The sequence below is a fragment of the Leuciscus leuciscus genome (assembly GCF_965113295.1).
Source record: "Leuciscus leuciscus genome assembly, chromosome: 1".
In the NCBI taxonomy this organism is placed as follows: Eukaryota; Metazoa; Chordata; class Actinopteri; order Cypriniformes; family Leuciscidae; genus Leuciscus; species Leuciscus leuciscus.
Window position 1 is genome coordinate 11,292,464 of NC_138725.1, and position 23,265 is coordinate 11,315,728.

Sequence of the window (23,265 nt, forward strand, 5' to 3'; positions counted from 1 at the left end):
AATGCATTAGTGGAGATCTGTGTGTACATTAATGCATTAGTGGAGATCTGTGTGTACATTAATGCATTAGTGGAGATCTGTGTGTGCATTAATGCATTAGTGGAGATCTGTGTACATGAATGCATTAGTGGAGATCTGTGTGTACATTAATGCATTAGTGGAGATCTGTGTGTACATTAATGCATTAGTGGAGATCTGTGTGTACATTAATGCATTAGTGGAGATCTGTGTGTACATTAATGCATTAGTGGAGATCTGTGTGTACATTAATGCATTAGTGGAGATCTGTGTGTACATTAGTGGAGATCTGTGTGTACATTAATGCATTAGTGGAGATCTGTGTGTACATTAATGCATTAGTGGAGATCTGTGTGTACATTAATGCATTAGTGGAGATCTGTGTGTACATTAATGCATTAGTGGAGATCTGTGTGTACATTAATGCATTAGTGGAGATCTGTGTACATTAATGCATTAGTGGAGATCTGTGTGTACATTAATGCATTAGTGGAGATCTGTGTGTACATTAGTGGAGATCTGTGTGTACATTAATGCATTAGTGGAGATCTGTGTGTACATTAATGCATTAGTGGAGATCTGTGTGTACATTAATGCATTAGTGGAGATCTGTGTGTACATTAATGCATTAGTGGAGATCTGTGTGTACATTAATGCATTAGTGGAGATCTGTGTGTACATTAATGCATTAGTGGAGATCTGTGTGTACATTAATGCATTAGTGGAGATCTGTGTGTGCATTAATGCATTAGTGGAGATCTGTGTGTACATTAATGCATTAGTGGAGATCTGTGTGTACATTAATGCATTAGTGGAGATCTGTGTGTGCATTAATGCATTAGTGGAGATCTGTGTACATTAATGCATTAGTGGAGATCTGTGTGTACATTAGTGGAGATCTGTGTGTACATTAGTGGAGATCTGTGTGTACATTAATGCATTAGTGGAGATCTGTGTGTACATTAGTGGAGATCTGTGTGTAAATGAATGCATTAGTGGAGATCTGTGTGTACATTAATGCATTAGTGGAGATCTGTGTGTACATTAATGCATTAGTGGAGATCTGTGTACATTAATGCATTAGTGGAGATCTGTGTGTACATTAATGCATTAGTGGAGATCTGTGTACATTAATGCATTAGTGGAGATCTGTGTGTACATTAATGCATTAGTGGAGATCTGTGTACATTAATGCATTAGTGGAGATCTGTGTACATTAATGCATTAGTGGAGATCTGTGTGTACATTAATGCATTAGTGGAGATCTGTGTGTACATTAGTGGAGATCTGTGTGTAAATGAATGCATTAGTGGAGATCTGTGTGTACATTAATGCATTAGTGGAGATCTGTGTGTACATTAATGCATTAGTGGAGATCTGTGTACATTAATGCATTAGTGGAGATCTGTGTGTACATTAATGCATTAGTGGAGATCTGTGTGTACATTAATGCATTAGTGGAGATCTGTGTGTACATTAATGCACTAGTGGAGATCTGTGTGTACATTAATGCATTAGTGGAGATCTGTGTACATTAGTGGAGATCTGTGTGTACATTAATGCATTAGTGGAGATCTGTGTGTACATTAATGCATTAGTGGAGATCTGTGTGTACATTAATGCACTAGTGGAGATCTGTGTGTACATTAATGCACTAGTGGAGATCTGTGTGTGCATTAATGCATTAGTGGAGATCTGTGTACATTAGTGGAGATCTGTGTGTACATTAATGCACTAGTGGAGATCTGTGTGTACATTAATGCATTAGTGGAGATCTGTGTGTGCATTAATGCATTAGTGGAGATCTGTGTACATTAGTGGAGATCTGTGTGTACATTAATGCATTAGTGGAGATCTGTGTGTACATTAGTGGAGATCTGTGTACATTAATGCATTAGTGGAGATCTGTGTGTACATTAGTGGAGATCTGTGTGTACATTAATGCATTAGTGGAGATCTGTGTACATTAGTGGAGATCTGTGTGTACATTAATGCATTAGTGGAGATCTGTGTGTACATTAATGCATTAGTGGAGATCTGTGTGTACATTAGTGGAGATCTGTGTACATTAATGCATTAGTGGAGATCTGTGTGTACATTAATGCATTAGTGGAGATCTGTGTGTACATTAGTGGAGATCTGTGTGTACATTAGTGGAGATCTGTGTGTACATTAGTGGAGATCTGTGTACATTAATGCATTAGTGGAGATCTGTGTGTACATTAATGCATTAGTGGAGATCTGTGTGTACATTAATGCATTAGTGGAGATCTGTGTACTTTAATGCATTAGTGAAGATCTGTGTGTACATTAGTGGAGATCTGTGTGTACATTAGTGGAGATCTGTGTGTACATTAGTGGAGATCTGTGTACATTAATGCATTAGTGGAGATCTGTGTGTACATTAATGCATTAGTGGAGATCTGTGTGTACATTAATGCATTAGTGGAGATCTGTGTACTTTAATGCATTAGTGAAGATCTGTGTGTACATTAATGCATTAGTGGAGATCTGTGTGTACATTAATGCATTAGTGGAGATCTGTGTGTACATTAATGCATTAGTGGAGATCTGTGTGTACATTAATGCATTAGTGGAGATCTGTGTGTGCATGAATGCATTAGTGGAGATCTGTGTGTACATTAATGCATTAGTGGAGATCTGTGTGTACATTAATGCATTAGTGGAGATCTGTGTGTACATTAATGCATTAGTGGAGATCTGTGTGTACATTAATGCATTAGTGGAGATCTGTGTACATTAATGCATTAGTGGAGATCTGTGTGTACATTAATGCATTAGTGGAGATCTGTGTGTACATTAATGCATTAGTGGAGATCTGTGTGTAAATGAACTGTCTTGTCTTGAACACAGAAGGCAATAAAGTCTCGTCGACCTCGAGCCGCTGGATCTCAGGATCAGGAATCTCAGGTTAGCATCAGAATCATTGTGGATTTGAACACTTTTCTCCACAGATGTTGTGTAGATCATCAGTGTTTCTCAGTCCTGCTCCTGGAGAACATCAGCGCTTTCCTTTATTTCAACACTTCAGATTATTGAGTCTGTAAAACCTGTAATATCTCTAATACCACATCCTGATCCTCTACATCCTGAACAGCAAATGTTTATATGTGGTAAAACTGTGAAGTGTTTTCTACGAGGACTGAGAAACACTGCTGTGATACTGTTGAAAATACATGTTAAAATACATGTCTTATTCTGAACACAGACTGCAGCAGGTTCTGATGAAACTCCAGCCAGTGGATCAAACCAGGACCAGAACCAGAACCAGAACCAGAGCCAGAGCCAGAACCAGAACCCAGCAGAATCTCTTGAGATGAAGCCTCTACTGACTGAAGATCAGGACACTAGTAGGACTGAATCTCAGCTGGATTCAGTGGTTTCACAAACATAATCAACAGTGAGAGAAAAACACTCCTGAGAATCTTCTGACTGTGATTTAAGAGTTAAATCTCGTTCTGCATTCGTTGTTGAGACCGTTTCTTTCTGATGTACGTTTTCTTGGTTTTGTAAATAGCTGTAAATCTATGTTTAATTGTCATTGTTCTTTGTATTCATGTAATAGTGATTTGCTTTTATATCTAATTTTAGCTGTAAACCACCTTCAACAGTACAGATGAACCTTGATCTTAATCTGCAGTAAGATCATTAACAGAGAGATAAATCAGTGTTATAACTTTAACTTTGACCTGATGGATTGAGGTTTGAGTCTCAGGATCACAGTTCAGGATCATGAAGTCAGTAAATGTTCAGTTGTGTGTCTCTTACTCCATCAGAAACACTGAGACTGAATGTTCAATCCTTCAGACGGCACTCAGATCCTTCATGTAATATCAAAACTCCTCTGAGTTGTTGTTCTCTTCCTTCCTCTTGCTAGAAAACTTCTGTAATTCATTCCTTATAAAGTTTCCAGCCCAGAAAGAGTCCGAACACAGAAGATACAAGCTCATGAGCAGCCGTTCTCTTCTGTTATAGTCAGGGCCGGATTTATGCATTATCAATTACAATGAGGAGAAATAATATAAATATATATATATATATATATATATATATATATATATATATATATATATATACTTTTGTTTTACAAACACACAGTTACAGCAGCCAAAGAAAAGCTAACGCAAGAAGAACCGGGACCAAGAGCCCAACTAAAGCAAACACTGATCACCACAATGGTGACTTCAAACATCGAAACCTCTGTTAATTCTCACTAAGATCTTCTGTAGATGTCTGACAGAAATAGTCAGAGTATCTGTATTTAATGTCTGTGATTAAGGAGAGCACAAGTGTCTGAGCCAGAGAGTCTTTCCTTCAGATCTGGTTTCTGATTTACAGATGTGTCTTTTATGTTCATGATTTTTGGACACACACAAACTGTCTGTGAGTTGCTTTGCAATTACAAAAGGAAATTACATTGAAATAAACACTGAAATAATACATTTAATTCACTGTATCCTGAGAGTGTTTATTTGATCCAGAAACAGTATAAATGATGTCTAAATGAGACCATAAATGATGCTGAAAATATGTTCTCATTGACCACATTTGAGCTAGTTTTTAACCTTGTACGGATGGTCCATGAACATCTTCTCAGTCGTGCAGAACACGTCAAAAAAATACATTATAAAACTTTCATTCTGGCTCCTCAATGGACGTCTTTTCAACATACGACTTTTGTGACAAAGACGTTAAAAAGACGTCTTTTGGACATTATTTTGCAGGCGAAAGTTTGCTCAAAATAAACGACGAATGCTGAACGATTTTTGTCCTGAAGCTGCTTTATTTGAGTGTGTGTCGAGAAAGTTTAGCAAGCTTGAACCCTTATGTGAAAAACACAGGAAAGTTGTCGCTGAGAAGACGCAGGAAAGACAGATCCGGCTTTATAAACACCAGTAGAAACGAGAAACAGTTCTGGGGTTTCGTTTGAGACATGTACAGTGTTTCGCTTCCAGCTCAATTCAGAGGATCAAAAACGTACAAATATGACTGATCCAAACTATATTAAGAGCAGAACAATCTGTTGAAAATCAAAACATGAAAGTAAAACATTTATACTATACACTAATTTATATAAATGTGTACTAATATCAACTGAGTAAAACCCTTTTAAAAACCTTGCTTTACATTTTTAAAGTAACTCTAACTGCGAGTTCCCCAAAAAAGCTGCTTTTTGTGATCAAAATCGTTGTACAGACAGAAAGAGGAACAATCTGACAGACGGAAAGTAACAATATTTCGATACGCCAGTCACTCGACTCTTTGTTATCATCAATAACACAGAAGTAAAGGCGCATCATCAGGCCTGTTTCTGCAATGCTCAGTTTGCACATGCTGACTTAGTTTCATTCCTTCTTTTTAGACAAGTGCTGAAAATGACAATAATGTAAACACACAAACACACACACACACACACCGCCCCGATCTGCAGGCAGGTGTACGAGCGAAAGAGCAAACGTATGGAATTAATTTTGTTCCAATAATAATGAACGTAGCTTTTCAAGAAACTAATTAAAATATAAATTGAAACTGAATAAAATATCTTTGAAACTGAAAAAGAATAAATCGCAGGCAAATTTTTTTTTACTTCATTTTTAATACACTGTATGTTTTGCTAACTATTTCTCATATTTCGTTCGCTGATCTGAACTTACAAATGCGCTTCCAGAGTTTTCGTTTACGCTTCCAGAGTTTTCGTTTGCTGTTCTGACACGTTTCTCTCGTGGGGGCGGGGCTAGTGGCAGTGTGTTCTCATTGGCTACTGAGGTTTTGATTGACAGCTTCTTCACCTGGAAGTGAAGACGTCAGTGGTGTGTTTATGTGTGGATTTGAGCGTCTGTAAGCGCAGCTTTCTATTTCATTTTAATGATATTAAGTTAGGTTTGTTTTTTAATTTGATCTGTATTTACCTGCTGCTACTACTTTGTCAACAGAAGCTTTTAGGAGCACAAGAGATCTATTCAGTCTATTCAGGTGTAATATTACATTAAAGTACTGTATATAATACTTAAAATATTGTATAGTGTCCAATGTTTTCGGAGAATATTTGTTTATTCCTGATGATTATTCTGCATGTTAGGCTCTGATTAGGTTGAGCTGTTACAATTTAAAGAGAATACTAGCAAACGTGTGTGATATATTCAGCCGTCAAGAAAGTTTCACTTCAGGTAATCAAGGTTGGCAACCATGGCCATCACACTACTCATTGTTAGCATGATATACATTTACACCATCAAAATTAATTATCACTTAAATAAGAGGAATTTAAACAATATGAAAATTACAATCGTGGCCTTCTGTCAGATACAAACCTCAAAGGGCATTTCATTACATATGTCACACAAAGAATGTTCTTGTTGACATTTTTTTTTAACTGATAATTGTATTTAGTTATTTCATTTAATTAATACTATCTTCTAAGATTTAAAATTGTAAATATATTTTAACAATCATCAACCATTTCAATTGTGACTTATACAACCAGTTATATTAATGTAATTGAAAATATGAATTCAATTAAATTTACATTCTTTATTGTCACTAAAGCATATACACAAGTATCAGAGTGAAGGTCTTGGATGCAATTATGTTGTGACAGGAAAGACCAGAATTCACAAAACATTAACTGCATAATATAGGCCTACATGTACAGTATTCTCATATACATTACTATACAAAATGAAAAATTACAAATACAGAATACATTTTAAAAATTCAAATACATTTTAAATGTTGCTATGATTATTTGAGCAGTTCCTGTTGCAGTACAAGAAACAAAGCAGTGACTGGATACAAGCAGTACAAGGATAGTCCACCCAAAACATGAGCATTCTCTCATCATTTACTCCTTCATGCCATCCCAGATGTATATGACTTTCTTCTTCACATAAACATAGACAAAGATTTTTAAGGAAATAATCCATCTCTGTGAGTCCATAATACAAGTGGATTGTAACCCATGTACGCAAGACAGTTGGTCGGAAGTGATTTTTAATAGTTAAAACAGTTTACATTATTAGTATTTCTTTTATCTAGCCTATTGTTTGACTTCAGAAGGCATTGACTCATTCACTGAGGTCGCATGGATTACCGTCACGCTCACTGTGTGTGGTTTAAAGCGTCTTTAGGACTCGCAGAGATGGATTACTTTCCTTATAATCTTAATTCGTGTTTATCTGTAGAAAGAAAGTAAAATGCATCTGGGACAGCATGAGGGAGAGTAAAATAAGTGAGAATTGTATTTTTGGGTGAACTTTCCCCTCAACATTCATATGCTATTGGTATGCTAATCCAAGATCAGCCTAGACTAATAAGAATAAAGTGCAACCTCTTGTGTACTTGTGAACTGTTTTTGTTTTAATCTAGAGGAAATTGAAATATTTGCTACTTTATATTAAAATAAATCAGGTGTCTGAAGATCAAGATCCCAGTCATTCAAAGGTGATGTGTCTGAACAAAGTAAGATTATTGTCTGATAGGGACATCTCTGGTACTATCACTCCATCCTCTGTGTCAGCATCAGAATTTTGTTTATGGAAAAGTTGCTCCACTCCTGGAAAATGAGAGAGGAAATGAATTATAATCTAACAATACAAACTACTTTGAACCCCCACATACAGTAACAAGTTGCAGATTTACAATATTTTTTCCAAACAAATTATATAAATGTTTTAAGGGATTTTACAGTACTAGCTTAAATATTTACCTCGGGAGTCATGAAGCATTTATCATATGTAATACTGTTGTGTAACCAGTAGATGGCTGTATACCCCTATAAACATATATCCATGGCTGTGTATTCCCCAGTTGCTGGATGTTTTCAGTCATAATTACTTGCATGTATTAAGGTTTTAATTTGGACATATATTTATTATTAAAGACTATTAAAGATTAAACATTTTTCTCAGAAATTTTCATTTGAAGTGCAATTTTTGGCATTATTATTAGTCAAATATGGACACAGAAAAAGCATTTACTCATACTAGCTACATATAATAGCTTTAGCTTTATCTATCAGTCATCTTTATCACACAAAAGTAATCAGAATAAATCATTTCAAAATAATTAAATAATTTTCAAGATACTTCAAAATAATTGAGTGTTTATTATTATGAACAGAGACGTGTTCTGTGGTCAAGTCGTTTCTCTCCTTTTTCAAAAACTACAAAAAGCAATTGAGAAATTCAGGTTTAAATAGCTTTATTGGCATGGTAAAAAAAAAAGGCTTTACATTGCCAAAGTTGAATCAGGCAGTGATTGACAGCGCTCTGGTCCAATGGCATCATTGACTGATACAGTACTTTTTGTACTGTAGGCTACAGTACAGATACTGTACAGTACTCTAGCACAATGTTGTTTGGGGTGACTGGGGGGAAATATGATATAATCGAAGACTGTAACCGAATGTAGATAAACAAGTCATGTAGCCTAATGATTGGGCTAAGTTAAATCAAGACAACACAGCTGTATAGTGTTATGGGCTCTCACCTGAAAAAAGCCAGTACTGTATTATAAATAGTATTAGTAGGCTATAGTATTGATTAAAAATAAATAAATCTGACTTACCACGAGTAGGCTATCCAGTAACCTTATAGCGACGATGGCTAATGATAATGATATCATTCGTCTGTACTATTCCTTCTATAAGAAATCATCTCAACAATATAGTGTAGCAGCAAAAAAATACAGATATAAACTTAATATCATTAAAATGAAATAGAAAGCTGCGCTTACAGACGCTCACATCCACACATAAACACAGCACTGACGTCTTCACTTCCAGGTGAAGAAGCTGTCAATCAAAAACTCTTAGCGAATAAGAGCACACTGCTACTAGCCCCGCCCCCACGAGAGAAATGTGTCAGAACAGCAAACGAAAACTCTGGGAGCGTAAACGAAAACTTCAGAAGCGTAAATGAAAACTCTGGAAGCGCATTTGTAAGTTCAGATCAGCGAACGAAATATGAGAAATAGTTAGCAAAACATGCAGTGTATTAAAAACGAAGTCAAAAAATTTGCCTGCGATTTATTCTTTTTCAGTTTCAAAGATATTTTATTCAGTTTCAATTTATATTTTCATTAGTTTCTTGAAAAGTTATGTTCATTATTATTGGATCAAAATTAATTCCATACCAACGTCATCACTGAGATCTTGAATGAAGATTTGGCGCCATCTGCCGGACACTCAGCGCACTTTCTCCCTCACTAATTTTAACTTTTCATTGTTATTACTTTACCTTTCCAACAGACTAGTGAAATACTGTTTAGATTAATTAAAAGGTGAATTGTTTCACTCATTAAAACTGTGTAAATGTAAAGAAATAGAGAGACAGAGGGAGGAGGTATTTATTATTATTAGGAGATCTGTGTGTCTCAATGTCAGTCAATAGCAATGATTCTTTAATGATTTTGGACACTTGGACACACACACACACACACACACACACACACACACACACACACACACACACACACACACACACACACACACACACACACACACACACACACACACACACACACACACACACACACACACACACACACAGTTCTGCTCAGATTCACCTCCCATATGAAAAAAACCTGCATGGTTCATACACTGCAACCATATATCTTCCTTACTTAAATCAGCCAGAATTACCTTCTGTGTTTCATAAAAGGCCAATACATGTCCTATACAAAATCAGACCGATTATGGCCCATTTCATACTAAATAGCACACATATAACTTATAGGGGATTTTTGCGTCATATATGAATACTGTTAAAAGAGTTTTACATGACAAAAGTATGCAAAAGTGTATGGTATTAGTAGAAATATATAAAACTCATATACAATTCATATATAAATCATTCAAAGTTCTTATATTGAATCATATGCTATTCAAATTAAAGTCATATAGAATTTATACACATTTTGTGTCATTTATTTATGTGTTTCATACAGATTTCATGTTTTGATGACCAACATCTGATTCACTTATATGCAGTTGGCACATTTTTAAAGGGATACTCCACTTTAAAATGAAAATTCTGTCATCATATACTCACCCTCATGTTGTTTCAATCCTTTATGAATTTCTTTCTTCTGCTGAACAGAAAGGAAGATATTTAGAAGAATATCAGTAACCAGACAGTTTCTGGTCTCATTGACTTCCATAGTATATTTTTCAATGAGACCAGAAACTGTCTGGTTACTGACATTCTTCTAAATATCTTCCTTTCTGTTCAGCAGAAAAAAGAAATTCATACAGGTTTGAAACAACATGAGGGTGAATATATGATGACAAACCTTTATGAAGACTGTTAATTTTCCTACAGGATTTGAAAGAGCAGTTATAAAGCAATGACATTGTAAGACCGTGTATTTACATTATTTGTGAACTGTCTGGGCCTGTTGTTTGTGAACAAATCATAACATATTATTGCAAATGAACAAAGTTGAGTCAAATATGTTTCTAGAACAGTGATTCAAATGTTGAAAATTGGCTGGAATATGTGTTTGTATATGTGACATGAACTCTGGTGGTGATGCACTCTAAAAACTTTTAATATGATTTACTAAATTTTTTGGTTAAACATTTTTACACTTAGAATTGATTAGATTTGTAAGCAGTGAAATCAATTACATACACTGTACTAACTGAGTAAATGTAAGTGAAACAAATTAAATAGATCTGAGTAACTGCATTTGGTACATTAACAAATAAAATTGAATAGAAATAATTGGGGGGTAAACATTTAAAAACAAATATTTATGAGTAATATTAACTGTGTTTATATGCCAGTAATATTAACTTTTTTTTTATTTCCTCTAAACCTTTGTAAAAATATTCCATACAACCACCAGTATAACTACATGACATTGGCCTTTATTGTCGATGAGTAAGTTAGCCTACAGCAGTACAGCATATGTTATACTATTTTTAACACATATACAATATTGCCTACATTTAAACTCATGTAAGAAACATTTTCTAAGTAAAAATTAAACATTTAGGCCTAAACATTCAAGTGTAATCAACCGGTCTGTTCTCCAGTATCCACCGGATCAGCGCTGGTTCCTATGCCGGAGATGGACTCGCCTCTGCGGGGGAGCCTCTAATGGTGTGTTCACACCGAACGCGAATCGAGCGTCAAATTCGCGTCTAGTTAGACGCTTGCACATTTTAATCCATTCGCGCGTCCGTGTCACTAGCGAATAAATATCCCGCCAAAAAGAGTATCAACAACAACACTTTATTTCTGCCGTACGTTTCCGTCATGTCTAGAATAAGACGTATTGCTGCTTTGTATTTGTTGTGGAAGATCCAAAAACGGAGGACATCCAAATGTCGACGTGTCTGGGTTCACAGCACCATCCAGAAACGCACTAAACTTGGTGAATTTCACCGTCTTTTAAAGGAACTGCGCCGGGATGATAGTCGCTTCCAGCGTTATATGAGAATGACGGGTGCCCAGTTTGATACCTTGCTAGATAGGGTTTCTGACAGGATTTCACGAATGGACACCAACTACAGGCGATCTGTCTCAGCTGCGGAGCGCCTTTCCATCTGTCTGAGGTAAGGGCGGGGCAATTTCATAAAATAACGTCAATACCAATAAATATACAGCATAGCCTATCTATCATTTTTGCTGTGATTTAATTCCAATATATTGTATGAAATGATAGTATATATTGTCCAATGTAATGAAAACATGCCGAAACAAATGAATTATGTTTATTTGTATAGACTCTAAATATTAATAAGTCTGTTTTGTCAGGCCATAAAATGATAAGGGGAAAAAGATTTTCTGAACGGAGTTTGGATCGATCAGCACTGTAGCTTCTCAATATAGCCTACCTATTAAAAAATATATAGCCTACCAACATCTACTTAAAATAGGCCTACATTTATTGCTTCAAATATAGGCTACATAAATGTAGCCTATTTTAAATACTTTATATTAAAAAAAACATTAAGGTAACATAATTAAAAATAGTAATAAATACTAACAACCCAAAACATATAAAAAATGTAATCTGCACCAAAACTGATTTTACATGTTTTCTATGCTACAGATACCTTGCCACAGGTGACTCATTTAGGACAATTGCCAACAGCTTCCGTGTTGGGGTCTCTACAGTGTCCATGATTGTCCCTGATGTTGCCGCTGCAATATGGGACAGTCTTGTAGAAGATTTCATGCCTGTGCCCACCACAGAAGAGTGGAGGTCAATTGCAGTAAAGTTTGAAGAGAGGTGGAATTTTCCCCTCTGCTGTGGTGCACTTGATGGTAAACATGTCGTCCTCAAAGCACCTCCCAACTCAGGATCCCAGTTTTTTAATTACAAGGGAACATATTCCTTAGTTCTGTTGGCAGTTGTGGATGCCCAATATTGTTTCAGGGTAATTGATGTCGGGGGCTACGGAAGAACCAGCGATGGTGGAACACTTGCCAACTCCACTTTTGGTAAAGCACTACAATCAGGTACCCTCCAACTCCCGGCTGACCTGCCACTACCAGGAGCTGACCACCGAGGACCCCAATGTGTTTGTCGCTGATGAGGCTTTTCCACTACGGAAAAACCTCATGAGACCCTTCCCCGGGCGCATCCTTCCAAGAGAGCGTAGAGTGTACAACTATCGTCTGTCCCGGGCTAGATTGAAAATGCCTTTGGGATCCTTTCATCCCAGTGGAGAATGTACAGGCGGGCCATTGAGGTCCACCAGGATGTTGCTGAGATGTGCATCAAAGCCACCTGCGTTCTCCATAATTTTCTGCGCAGGACATCCCAGACACCTGAGGAGAGGAGGATCATCCCAGTTGGTGAGGTGGAGCCGCTGCCAGGTCTGGGAAGACTTTCTGCAAACAATTCCGCTAGAGAGGCTGTCAGGGTCAGGGAGGTCTTCACATCCTACTTCTCTGCAGAGGGAACTGTTGCATGGCAAGATGCTGTCTAGTGCACAAGCACTTTACACTGTGTCTATATATTGTTATTAAATTTATTATTAAATTTATTTATATATTAAATATATTTTTATTAAATAAAAACAAAAACAATCAGTTCATTCTCAAACAAACTGCTTTAATACTTAAACTGATTTGTGCACATATGTGATGATAAAAAATACACACAAAAAATGATATAAATAAATGAATTACTCCAACATACTTGTAGTCATACTTGAGTCATGCTTATAGAAAGGCACATATTTGTTACCATTATATATATATAAAACAAACAAACAGTTCAAATTAAAATAAACAAATTACTTTAACACTTTAAAAACCTATTAGTGAACATTCGAGAATTGAAAAACAAAAAAATATATAAACTGTATGTGCAACTTAAAGCATTAGTTCACCTAAAAAATTAAATTTCCTGATAATTTGCTCACCCCAATGCCATCCAAGATGTTCATGTCTTTCTTTCCTCAGTGGAAAATAAATGTTAAGCTTTGATCCTCTTTATTAATTTCTCAAAAAAATTTTTTTATTTATTTTCCACTGAAGAAAGAAACACATGAACATCTTGGATGGCATTAGGGTGAGTAAATTAGCAGGAAATTTCATTTTTGAGGTGAGCAAATTATTTAAACGTACTGTATAAAAAAACAGACAAAGCCTACTTCCTTCCTTGCAATGGTTACCAACCTTATACTGGCTCCAGATTCAGTGTCACGGTGTTTGATTCATAAATAAATTTATGAATCTGAAATTTAACAAATTCTTTTTGTTGTTGAGGCAACCGTTGTAAGGAAGGAAGCAGGCTTTGGAAGAAAAGCTCATCCTCTGTGGATGGAGCTGCGGCTGGGGCTGGTGTCTGCAATGTCTGAAGCAGCATCCTCTCAACCGACGTGTCCCTGTCCCTCTTCCGAGTCCTTCTGTCTATATGAAATGGAAACACATTCTTTGAATTTATTCTGAATTCCATCCATGGAAAAATTTGTAAAAATTAGTTGATGTTTATTGTATTTATTCATTTTAGTTTGAAATCAGGAAAAAGACAAAAATACATGGATCAAATATGAAAAGGGAATATACTAAATAAATAATAATAATCATAACAAAGAAATTCAGAAAAACTTTAATCATGTACAATACCTCTAGGCGGTTTTGGCAGGGATGAGGCAGCATCAGATTCAGCAACAGCACTTGACTCTGCCTCGCTGCCATCTGTGAATGGGTCAGCCATGTCTGTGAAGTGACAATATAACAAAGATGCCTTGGTTTTGTCTGACAGAATGAATATTATTCGAGATTTCAGTGTAAATTACAACACAAATCATTTTGATACATCATACATTTCCAGCCATGCTATCTATACTTTTGCAATATCTTTACTGATCTAAATAAAACTGTTTTCCGTATAATTTTCCTGTTTTTGCGTATATTCACTTGTCAACCAACCTTCGATGTCACGCTCTGATGGACCTGCTGTGTCTCCTGCATCTCTGTTGTGCACCTGTTGACTCCTGCCTGGTTCAACTGCGGTCCTGTTTTCCTCAACACCCCGCCCCATGTTACTGCTGGTCTCTCTCGGGGTAACGAAGGGGTCGAGGAAAGACAGGACCGCAGAGTACTTCCACCTCTTCTCTTGGTTTGCTCCTGACCCACTCTTTTTCTCTGTCTCTTTCTTCTTTTCCTTGACATAAGTGTCCCTGAGCCCCTTCCACTTTCTACGAACTGTCTCTTCTGATAACATATACACGTAAACACAATACTAATGAACCAAAAAAAATAATATCCAGGTGTCGAAACTTTGAATGCCGGGTTCTGCTAACTTTGGCTAATGCTAACAAGTTCATAATAATGTAAAAATAGCTAGAATTACGTAAAGGTTGTATATTTTCATCACTTACCAGGTAGTCCAACTTCCTCACTTATTTTTCTCCAAGCGATCTCTTTCTTCGTACGGTCTCTGTAGGCGTATGATTTTGTATCATAAATTTCTGGATAGGCACACACAGCAACAATTAGCATCTCCTCCATTTTCGACAACAATGAGGGAACCTGAGGGAACGGACGAAACCGGTGACGTTTCAATGAGCTCTTCGTTGATTGGCTTGCGCAACTAAGCGTCATGCGAATTTTCCGCTCGAGTTCAATTTTTTCAACTTGCGCGGAAGACGCGATTCAGGAAACGCGTCGCTCAATTCGCGTCATTCGCACCGCCCGGCAACAATTCGCGCCGATTTGCGTCTTTGCATTGACTTTGTATGTAATCTACTCGCGCCAATAATGAAATTCGCGTTTGGTGTGAACACACCATAACTTTACACCGCCGTCCTGCGTCACTCACGGCCGAGAGATGCTGCGACGCGAATGACTCAATCACCTGCCAATAAACACACAGTGCACAGTTCTGAGGACAGTTTATCATCCAAATTAGTTATATTGATTATCTTTAGGAATATAGTCGTGTGATTTTTATGCAAGGCGTTACAATCACGCGAAAAGGCAGGCGCGAGTCGACACTCGTTTAACTCGTGAGTAACATTGCGTCTCTGTATGTTCTTTCGCATTAAATAAAATGATTTAAAGCACATTAATGATTATACAGATTTTTATACAGACCTGAATTTCACAGAGGAAATGCACCAATTCTGCGCCGTTGATAAGAGGAGAGGACTCGGAGAACTGTGCTGGACTGGAGAGAGTGAGAGAGTTCATACAGCGCGCGCTCACTCAACCGTTGAGCTGTCGTCGTCACGTCAGAGGGTGGGGGAGGGGTGCATTGTTTTAATTGAGTAAACTTAATCAATTTCTTATGCGTGTTAAATATTAATAATATTGATTTTATTTAAGTAATATTTGTGGTTCTTGAAACAGATCAGTTTAATTATCCATTCTCAAATATGGTGATGGAAATTTCACAAATATATTAGCTCAGTGTATTTTAAATAAATAATTGGTTAGTCAAATACTAAATTATTTTAGTGAAAAACTTCTTTTTATTAACTGTAAATTTCAGACAAAATTAATTGTTGGAGTTTTAGTCAATTATTTCGGTATGTTCAACTCAAACTATCAAGTAAATGATATTCAGAGATTTTATTGAGTGAATAAAGTTAATTATTGCTGTGATATTTACTGAATAATTTTTTTTAGAATTTATTTTTTATTTTACCCATAAGAATCACTTCGACATTTAGGAAAGTTTTATGTTTGTAGGTTAAGAATAGAACTGCATGTTGTATACCATAGTAGTACTGTGATAAAGTTTAGAGAAATTGTCACAAATGAAAATGAAAACAGGTGATGCAGGATTTAAAATGAAAACTATTTATATGTGAAATATGCAACTGTATCTTGTAGAACACACTCTAATAAATGTGTGCTTGTGTGTGTAGTTTAAATGTTGTGTTTCATCTAAGGCTGATTATACAGTATATACAGTAACCATGATTGACTACAGGCATAGGGCTCGACTTAGGACAAGATAAGAACAAGCATGAGTGAAGTAAAGCCTTATACTGATTGGTAAACTGCACTGTGTTTTATACACGTCCATGCTGGACATTCATATTAAATTAGCATTATTTTCCTATGTTTTTACATCATGAAAATCTATATGGCTTTAGTTGAATGTAGGACATATATGACATAATATGATTAAAAATATACTAATATTAGACAATTTATATATGTGGTTTTTGCAGCATATATGTCCCTTACAATATTCTGTTGGAACATATAAGAATCACAGGTGTTTTTAGCAAACCTTTTCCATATGGGCTGTCATTACATTAATGTTAAAAACTGAGATTCAGGTGCGATCAGCAGAAACACAACGAGTTTCAGATCAATATTTAAAGGTGCAGTGTGTAAGCTCTAGTGGTGAGGTTGTGAATTGCACCCAACAGAAGTTACGGTGGCTGACAGGAAGTGATGTCGTCGTCTGAGACGGCAGAGAGTAGTCAGTTAAACAATGAGGTTTCTTTACAAAGATAAATTAAGAAATTAGGTTTACTTCATTATTCAGTAAAACGATATGTTATTGCGAATAATATTGTCACTTGTTCATCATTGTGTCAGTGTTTTATTCGCTGACTTTAGCTATAGCTTCTTTACACGAAGAACAACACAGTGACGAAACGTGTTTGTCCGTTTAGGGCCACCGTAGAAACATGTCGATGTAAGCGGACCTGCGGTGTGTGTAGATAGAAATACCTCAGTCTAAGCTAATAAAAACATAACGGTTCATTTATATTACGGTTCATTATCATTTATACAATTCGGTATATTATTTTGCATTTCTGTTTGATCCTCCTAAATATTACACAATGCACCTTTAAGAATATAAAACTGCATTAATAAAACCGATGAGGGACTGAAAAGAGTTGAGAAGCTCAGAATGAACTAAAATCCCTCTCTGAGTTTGAGTTAATGACTGTGATGATGATGATGATGATGATGATGATGAAGATCATCCTGTGGACATGTTGAACTGCAGTGAATCAGATTCATCAGATTTGAGCTTCTTCAGTGAATCATCATCAGATTCAGGATCCCTGAGAGAAACACATTCAGTTTCAGCAGATCAAGCTTCATTCACAGAGTCTCAGCTGAACGTCTTCTGATTCAGTCAAACTCTCTTCAAGTCTTCATTTCTCTGGGTTTGATCCACTCACCTGTTTTCTGGATCATTACGCTGAAAGATGACCGTCTCTGCTTTCGGAAAATAACTGACAACACATTGACTGATTATTACCATTATATTCAGCAAAGTATTTTCTTTTTATTCAGAGAGATTTTTTAGGCGTCCCTTAATATGACTTTGTCAAATTGATTTTCATGACTATTTTATTCTTTTAGAAAACACTCATAACTCACATGAAGATCCTTTTACGCAGCATGAAACATATCAGGATGAAGATGATGAAGATGAAGAGAGCAAACAGCCACCACAACTGATCTATACAAGTGATCAAATATCAGATCAGCTGATCTATAATGATAAATCAATATTAGAGTTATGTTTAAAGCTCTTGATGTTTTACCTGAGATCTGGAGAGACGGAGTCACTTCATTCACATCTTTAAAACACACAACGATCACAATTATCAGACAATATGACAGAAACATTCACACTGGACTGAGTCTGAATCAGATCTGAATCAGTGTTTTATTAGTGAATTAGACACACGTTTATCAGCTGAAACTCACCTGAGTTTGGAGTCGCTGCAGTTTCATTCCTCACTGAAAAACACAATCACAATATACTGACGCTTTTGACATTTCGTCTACATCGAACGCACATGGCACCCTTTAGCGTCAATATGAGACGCAGATAGATATGGGCCAGAAGGCGCCTCCTAGCGGTCTAACCCTAAACCTACCCCAGACCTAAACCTACCCATAACCGAACAAAGCTCTGTGCGTCTCATATTGACGCTAAAGGGTGCCATGTGCGTTCGATGTAGACGAAATGTCAAAAGCGTCAGTATATGACGCCCTAGGATGAGAATGCGTTGGATTCACTTACAGAAGATTCAGATCAACACAGAGTTTGATCTGATTCAGGACCAAGCGGCAACATTCTGATCTGAAAAATGAAGCCTACCCGGAAGTGCGAAAAACTGCAATACATCGAAAATCCGCTAGGGGAAGGTCCCAAAAGGGAGCAAATGTCCATACACCCCCATGTTAAAATGTCCGTTTTCACAGCATAAATTCATGTTTTTACAGGTTGGTCCCATGGACTTTTATTGTATTTTTCGATAGGTTCCGAGTGCCCGACAACCATGAGGGCTGTGAATTTTTTTCTAACTCGTTAGTTTAGATCGTATTTAGATATAAAATGTATGACAATAAGGGCGTGGTTAACTTTGATTGACAGCTTGATTGACAGCTGACAAGGCAGCGCCACGGAGAATGACAACATAAGAAGCGCCATTTTTTAATACAGTTGACATATAATACTACTGTTTCTGTATCATGAAATGTAGTTTTAAGAGTTTTTCAGGCGAGAATGTAGTTGTTTAAAGCTCAAATCTGTGGTTTATTTATAAAGATTTATGAAAATTGTATCCAGTTGATCCAGCGATGACCGGGCGCTCGGCGTTCATGTACCCCGCCTGGAACAGCCTTTCCTCGGCTAGTCGTTCTGGCGTTTGCCGCGGACTCTGGCGTCTCTGTAGTGGTTAAACATGAGATATAATTCGTCTTGTGTATATCTAACGGGCGATTTTTGGTCTTGTAAATCTATAATTTGTTCCCTGGCCAATCGGTTTGGCTGAGGGGAAGTTTCATAAGTTTATAAGCTATTTAACTTTACCGTTGTATGGTTAGACTAGCGCTGACTTTGTATGTTTGACTGAATTGTTTGCTTTATTTGTATAGCTTCTTATACCTTTTATTTATACTTTTATAATGGCTAATATTGATAAAACTGAAATTTAACAAAAAGAGACTGGGTTGAGTTTTGTCATTTTAATACAACGAATATGATCTGTAATGTTGTTTACTGCAAAATCTGTTGTTTAGTACAAATGCACATATTGCCTGGACCATATTAAAATGTTTAATATTTTTATATTATATTTAAAACGAAAAGAGGCAGGTTTGTGTTTTATATTTTGTTTTGTTTTTGTTATAAATAGGCAAACGTTATGTGCAGTGAATATAATCAATACGCGTTGCCTGAACCACATTTGTGTGGCTATAATGTTTAAGATTTCTTTAAATGAAAACGAAAAGAGTTAGTATGGTGTTTTATAACATATTTCGTTGCCTAAAATATACACAGAGATAACCGGAGTAGCAGAGCGAGCGAGTGACGCGCGCTGCGTCAGAAGGTGGGCGGGGTTAGGATTTCTCAAGATTTTCCAAGATGGCGCCGCCCATACCCCCCATAAACGGCTTCAAACCTGTTCTTCAGAAAGTCTATGGGTGACGTCACAGACGCTTTGTCCATATTTTTTACAGTCTATGTTCAGGACACACTGATGTTTTACTCAAGTGTCTCTCTCACCTCTGAACATGGTCTTAAGACTGTGATGAGACTGAGATGAAAGAAAGAAGCATTAGAGAATCATGTTAATGAAAGATTAAATATGAAAACAGAGGAATGATGTGTTGAGAGTTGATTTACTCCTGAAGCGTCACAGAGGATCTCATGAAGGACATTCACACAGCGAGACGTGACGAGACGATCAGATGAGACTGAAATAACAGGATCACTCAGTGTTTCAGGATCTGATGGATCTGCTATCAGACGCCCGTCCTGAACACACACAAGAGGATCAGATCATGAGTGTGTGTGTGTGTGTGTGTGTGTGTGTGTGTGTGTGTGTGTGTGTGTGTGTGTGTGTGTGTGTGTGTGTGTGTGTGTGTGTGTAATATTCACCTCTGAGAGCCAGCTCTGCTCACAGTCTTCATTGAGTGTGTGATACAGTTTAACATGCAGAATCACATACACAAACCCCACAGCGCTCTCAATCTCTCCACAACACACACTGATGTTAGACATCATGATTCAACTCAAATGAACAACCTGTTTTAAAGCAATAAATGACAGAATTTTTAGCATGTTTTTTAGACATTCACTCATCAAGAATCACAATCAACACACAACAACTTTCTGCATAGCTTTCCCCTATTATCAGATATATATATTCATTTGTTCCCTTTTGTAAATAGAAGTCTTATAAATTTGAATAATTAATTACAGATATGACACTATTGCGGCACGACTGTCACATTCAGGCGTTCATTAGTGACTGAAATATGCAGATTTACAGTGTGTTAGTGCCGGCTCTGAGTGACATCAGCAGTTGCATGGAGACCCCGTGGTCATGTGATGCTTGAAACTTCATTAAACTTCAGTTTATTATTTAATTTTTTAGCTCAAATATAACAATATACATTATGGGTCAGTCGTGGCCTTATTGTTAGAGAGTCCGAATTATTTTCCATTTTATTAATTTGATACATTTTAGTCATCAAAATCATGTCAAATCAATTGAGTTGAATCTATATTTCATCATGTAATAAAATGGCAATTGAACATTTAGTTTACAATGAAACAATGATTATGTTGGTGAAATGCAGAGATGCACAACAGAACTGTATAAGAAGCACATGTATATATCAGTGCAAATATATAATGTAATGATTATGAATGTGAAACATCCTCTTCTCCTCCTCCATGAAACAATACAATTTCACAATACAATTTATAAACCTGCCAATCACAGAATCCTTAACAACAGAATTTTACAGTAATGAAATAGTAACCTCATACCTGTGAGTCGGGATAAGTGAAGGTCTGGTTCTCCTGCTGGAATCTCTGCTTCTGATGCCCTGCAGTGTTTATGTGAGCAGTTGTGTGATTAACAGGAGGAGCTTCATCTTTCCACTGTCAGAATACCTCCACCTCTGTTGTACTTCTGAGAATCCTCCGCGTTTCCCAGAGCCGTTTCTGCCCATCAGAAGAACCCGGATCACTGGATCATCTGGACTGGATCTCTTGATCACTGAAAGAGACAGAAAATATGAAGTATGATCGTATAAAATACACAAGATCAAGTTAATCTTCATCCCTCACATTTAAGAAAAGAATGAAACAGCAGCAGCAAACAAACTAAATGTCATTAAAGCCGTCAGTAATGATATATCTCAGCTCAATCTGAAGGTGGTCTGGATAGGAACCAAATGACTCTTGAAGAAATGATCTAAAACTGAACCACAAGCTAAATCAACTATGAACACTAACAGAATGCACTTCTTATTACTCGAACACAATCTCACCAGGAAGTGTTTTAGATCTCGGTCTCTCAGTACGAACAGGAGCTCAGGATAATGCTTCTGAGAAAACAAAGACCATTCTAAATGTAGAAACAATCTCAAAATATGTTTATCATTACTAAACATATCAAGAAATCAAGAAAGAAATACAAACTCAGCCGGAGTCGAACTGATTTACTTTCACTTACGGCTCTACGTAATGAATCTCCTCCTCGCTGAAGAAGTTACATAATCTCCGTCTGCATTTGCTCTTTCTTCTAAAGGTCTTCAGTTCTGTAGCTGAGAGCACGGATAAGCAGATGTTCACATCACACAGAACAACCATTTCTGAGCATTTCACAATATCTTTCTCACAATTAAACGCACCCTGGACAGAAGATCGCACGGGACATTGTCTTGTCCAAACTTTTCTTTTTCCTTATCTCTGCCAGGTACATGAACTGACCCAAAACAACTCTAAAAACATTGGTATAACCCTTTGTTCTGGTCTGGGTATTTAAGGGGAAGTGGCAAAAATTATTAAATGGGTTTTAGTTCAAGTGAAATAACAAATAAATGTAACTGTCAAAAAGTTCCAAACATCAAACTGAGTTTTTCTGCTGGAAAAACAGGATCAGGATCTGCATGTAACTGAAATACCAGGTGTCTGCTCTTTCTTTCCGGTGAATCACATGACTTCCAGGAAAAACACCTGTGTAGGGTCTGGGCGGGAGAGTTGGAGGCAGGACTGTGACTAACTTTTGACTGTGGAAAAGTTCTCCCATTATATTGCGCAACAGAAGCGTCAGAATGCAAAACTCATGTACATGTGGACTAGGTCCAAGATGAAATCAACTGAAGATAAAAGAAGACATTAAATCTGTGAAGATCTCAGCAGAGGAGGATTAAACAACTCCACAAACAGCATTACCAGCTTCACTTATTACTAACCAGACTGACTTTATTTCTGTCAGACGTCTACAGAAGCTCTTACTGAGAATTAACAGAGGTTTAGTGTTTGGTGGGTTAGGGTTAGTCATTTTGAGGGATGCTTAGTTTAAATCAAGTTTAAGTTTAAATCAAGATTGATAAGAACAAAGACAGTTACCCCCAATTTCACAAAATAGCCTAAATTATCCCATACGGAAATCTGATATATGGCCATATATGGATATATACACATATTTGTAATTCCATTGTTTGCTGGAGACATAAATGCTAAAGTATATGTACAAACGTGTAGATAACATGTTTTTTAAAGTTACTTTTTAAATAATAATAAAAAAAAGGTACTTGCAGATAATATAATATTACTGAAATTAAAAGTATCCTTAAAGAGAAAAACTCTTTCATAACTGTTAACACACATAAGTGCACTTTTTAAAAATGCACTTTGTAATGATATCTAATTGAGAATAATTTAGTAATGATTTAAAGAAGAACATTTATTTTGATGTATTGACTAATGTACTAAAGCGGATTTAAAATAAAGGATTCAGTTTTAACTTAAGAG

General features: G+C 36.5%; 3 protein-coding genes and 3 long non-coding RNA genes across 18 annotated transcripts in view; 2 read left to right on the forward strand and 4 right to left on the reverse strand.

Moving 5' to 3' along the window:
- Nucleotides 1-23,265, forward strand: part of LOC309498270 (uncharacterized protein) — a 174,192-nt gene that overhangs the window by 94,727 nt on the left and 56,200 nt on the right. The gene's annotated exons all lie outside the window — the stretch shown is intronic.
- LOC309503047 lies at nucleotides 2,453-4,486 on the forward strand. The gene is made up of 2 exons (XR_014207478.1): nucleotides 2,453-2,949; nucleotides 3,248-4,486. It is a non-coding gene; the product is annotated as an uncharacterized lncRNA (long non-coding RNA).
- Nucleotides 3,288-23,265, reverse strand: part of LOC309503126 — an 83,263-nt gene continuing 63,285 nt past the window's right edge. The window contains exon 4 of one of the 3 annotated variants that reach the window (XR_014207510.1): nucleotides 3,288-3,406. This is a non-coding gene — a long non-coding RNA (uncharacterized lncRNA). The remainder of the gene's footprint in view (nucleotides 3,407-23,265) is intronic. The other 2 variants (XR_014207511.1, XR_014207512.1) reach the window with 2 other exon arrangements.
- LOC309503053 lies at nucleotides 3,834-9,471 on the reverse strand. The gene is made up of 2 exons (XR_014207479.1): nucleotides 8,605-9,471; nucleotides 3,834-7,591 (listed from the first exon to the last, which is right to left on the reverse strand). It is a non-coding gene; the product is annotated as an uncharacterized lncRNA (long non-coding RNA).
- Nucleotides 13,542-15,291, reverse strand: LOC309502384 (uncharacterized protein). The gene is made up of 3 exons (XM_082174785.1): nucleotides 14,433-15,291; nucleotides 14,127-14,219; nucleotides 13,542-13,910 (listed from the first exon to the last, which is right to left on the reverse strand). The coding sequence occupies exons 1-3, from the start codon at nucleotides 14,725-14,727 to the stop codon at nucleotides 13,678-13,680; spliced, it is 621 nt and encodes a 206-aa protein (XP_082030911.1). The 5' UTR covers nucleotides 14,728-15,291; the 3' UTR covers nucleotides 13,542-13,677.
- Nucleotides 16,766-22,366, reverse strand: LOC309502487 (uncharacterized protein). Of its 4 annotated transcripts, XM_082174849.1 has the most exons (12): nucleotides 22,140-22,366; nucleotides 21,962-22,046; nucleotides 21,777-21,833; nucleotides 21,271-21,502; nucleotides 20,374-20,520; nucleotides 20,119-20,250; nucleotides 19,999-20,029; nucleotides 18,192-18,224; nucleotides 18,026-18,061; nucleotides 17,859-17,940; nucleotides 17,657-17,710; nucleotides 16,766-17,536 (listed from the first exon to the last, which is right to left on the reverse strand). In XM_082174849.1, the coding sequence occupies exons 5-12, from the start codon at nucleotides 20,497-20,499 to the stop codon at nucleotides 17,452-17,454; spliced, it is 579 nt and encodes a 192-aa protein (XP_082030975.1). In that variant the 5' UTR covers nucleotides 20,500-20,520; nucleotides 21,271-21,502; nucleotides 21,777-21,833; nucleotides 21,962-22,046; nucleotides 22,140-22,366; the 3' UTR covers nucleotides 16,766-17,451. The 4 variants fall into 4 exon arrangements, with proteins under 4 accessions (XP_082030975.1, XP_082030977.1, XP_082030976.1 ...); XM_082174851.1 differs by lacking the exons at nucleotides 21,962-22,046; nucleotides 22,140-22,366 and adding an exon at nucleotides 21,924-21,945; XM_082174850.1 differs by lacking the exons at nucleotides 21,962-22,046; nucleotides 22,140-22,366 and adding an exon at nucleotides 21,928-21,941.

Coding starts and splice junctions, on each gene's coding strand:
- LOC309502384 (XM_082174785.1), bottom strand. CDS start 14,727: ATGTTATCAGAAGAGACAGTTCGTAGAAAGTGGAAGGGGCTCAGGGAC. Junction 14,220..14,432: donor ATCAGAGCGTGACATCGAAG/GTTGGTTGACAA, acceptor GTCACTTCACAG/ACATGGCTGACCCATTCACA. Junction 13,911..14,126: donor CCTGCCAAAACCGCCTAGAG/GTATTGTACATG, acceptor CATTTCATATAG/ACAGAAGGACTCGGAAGAGG.
- LOC309502487 (XM_082174849.1), bottom strand. CDS start 20,499: ATGATGTCTAACATCAGTGTGTGTTGTGGAGAGATTGAGAGCGCTGTG. Junction 20,030..20,118: donor TCCTCTGTGACGCTTCAGGA/GTAAATCAACTC, acceptor CTTTCATCTCAG/TCTCATCACAGTCTTAAGAC. Junction 17,537..17,656: donor CGTAATGATCCAGAAAACAG/GTGAGTGGATCA, acceptor TGTTTCTCTCAG/GGATCCTGAATCTGATGATG.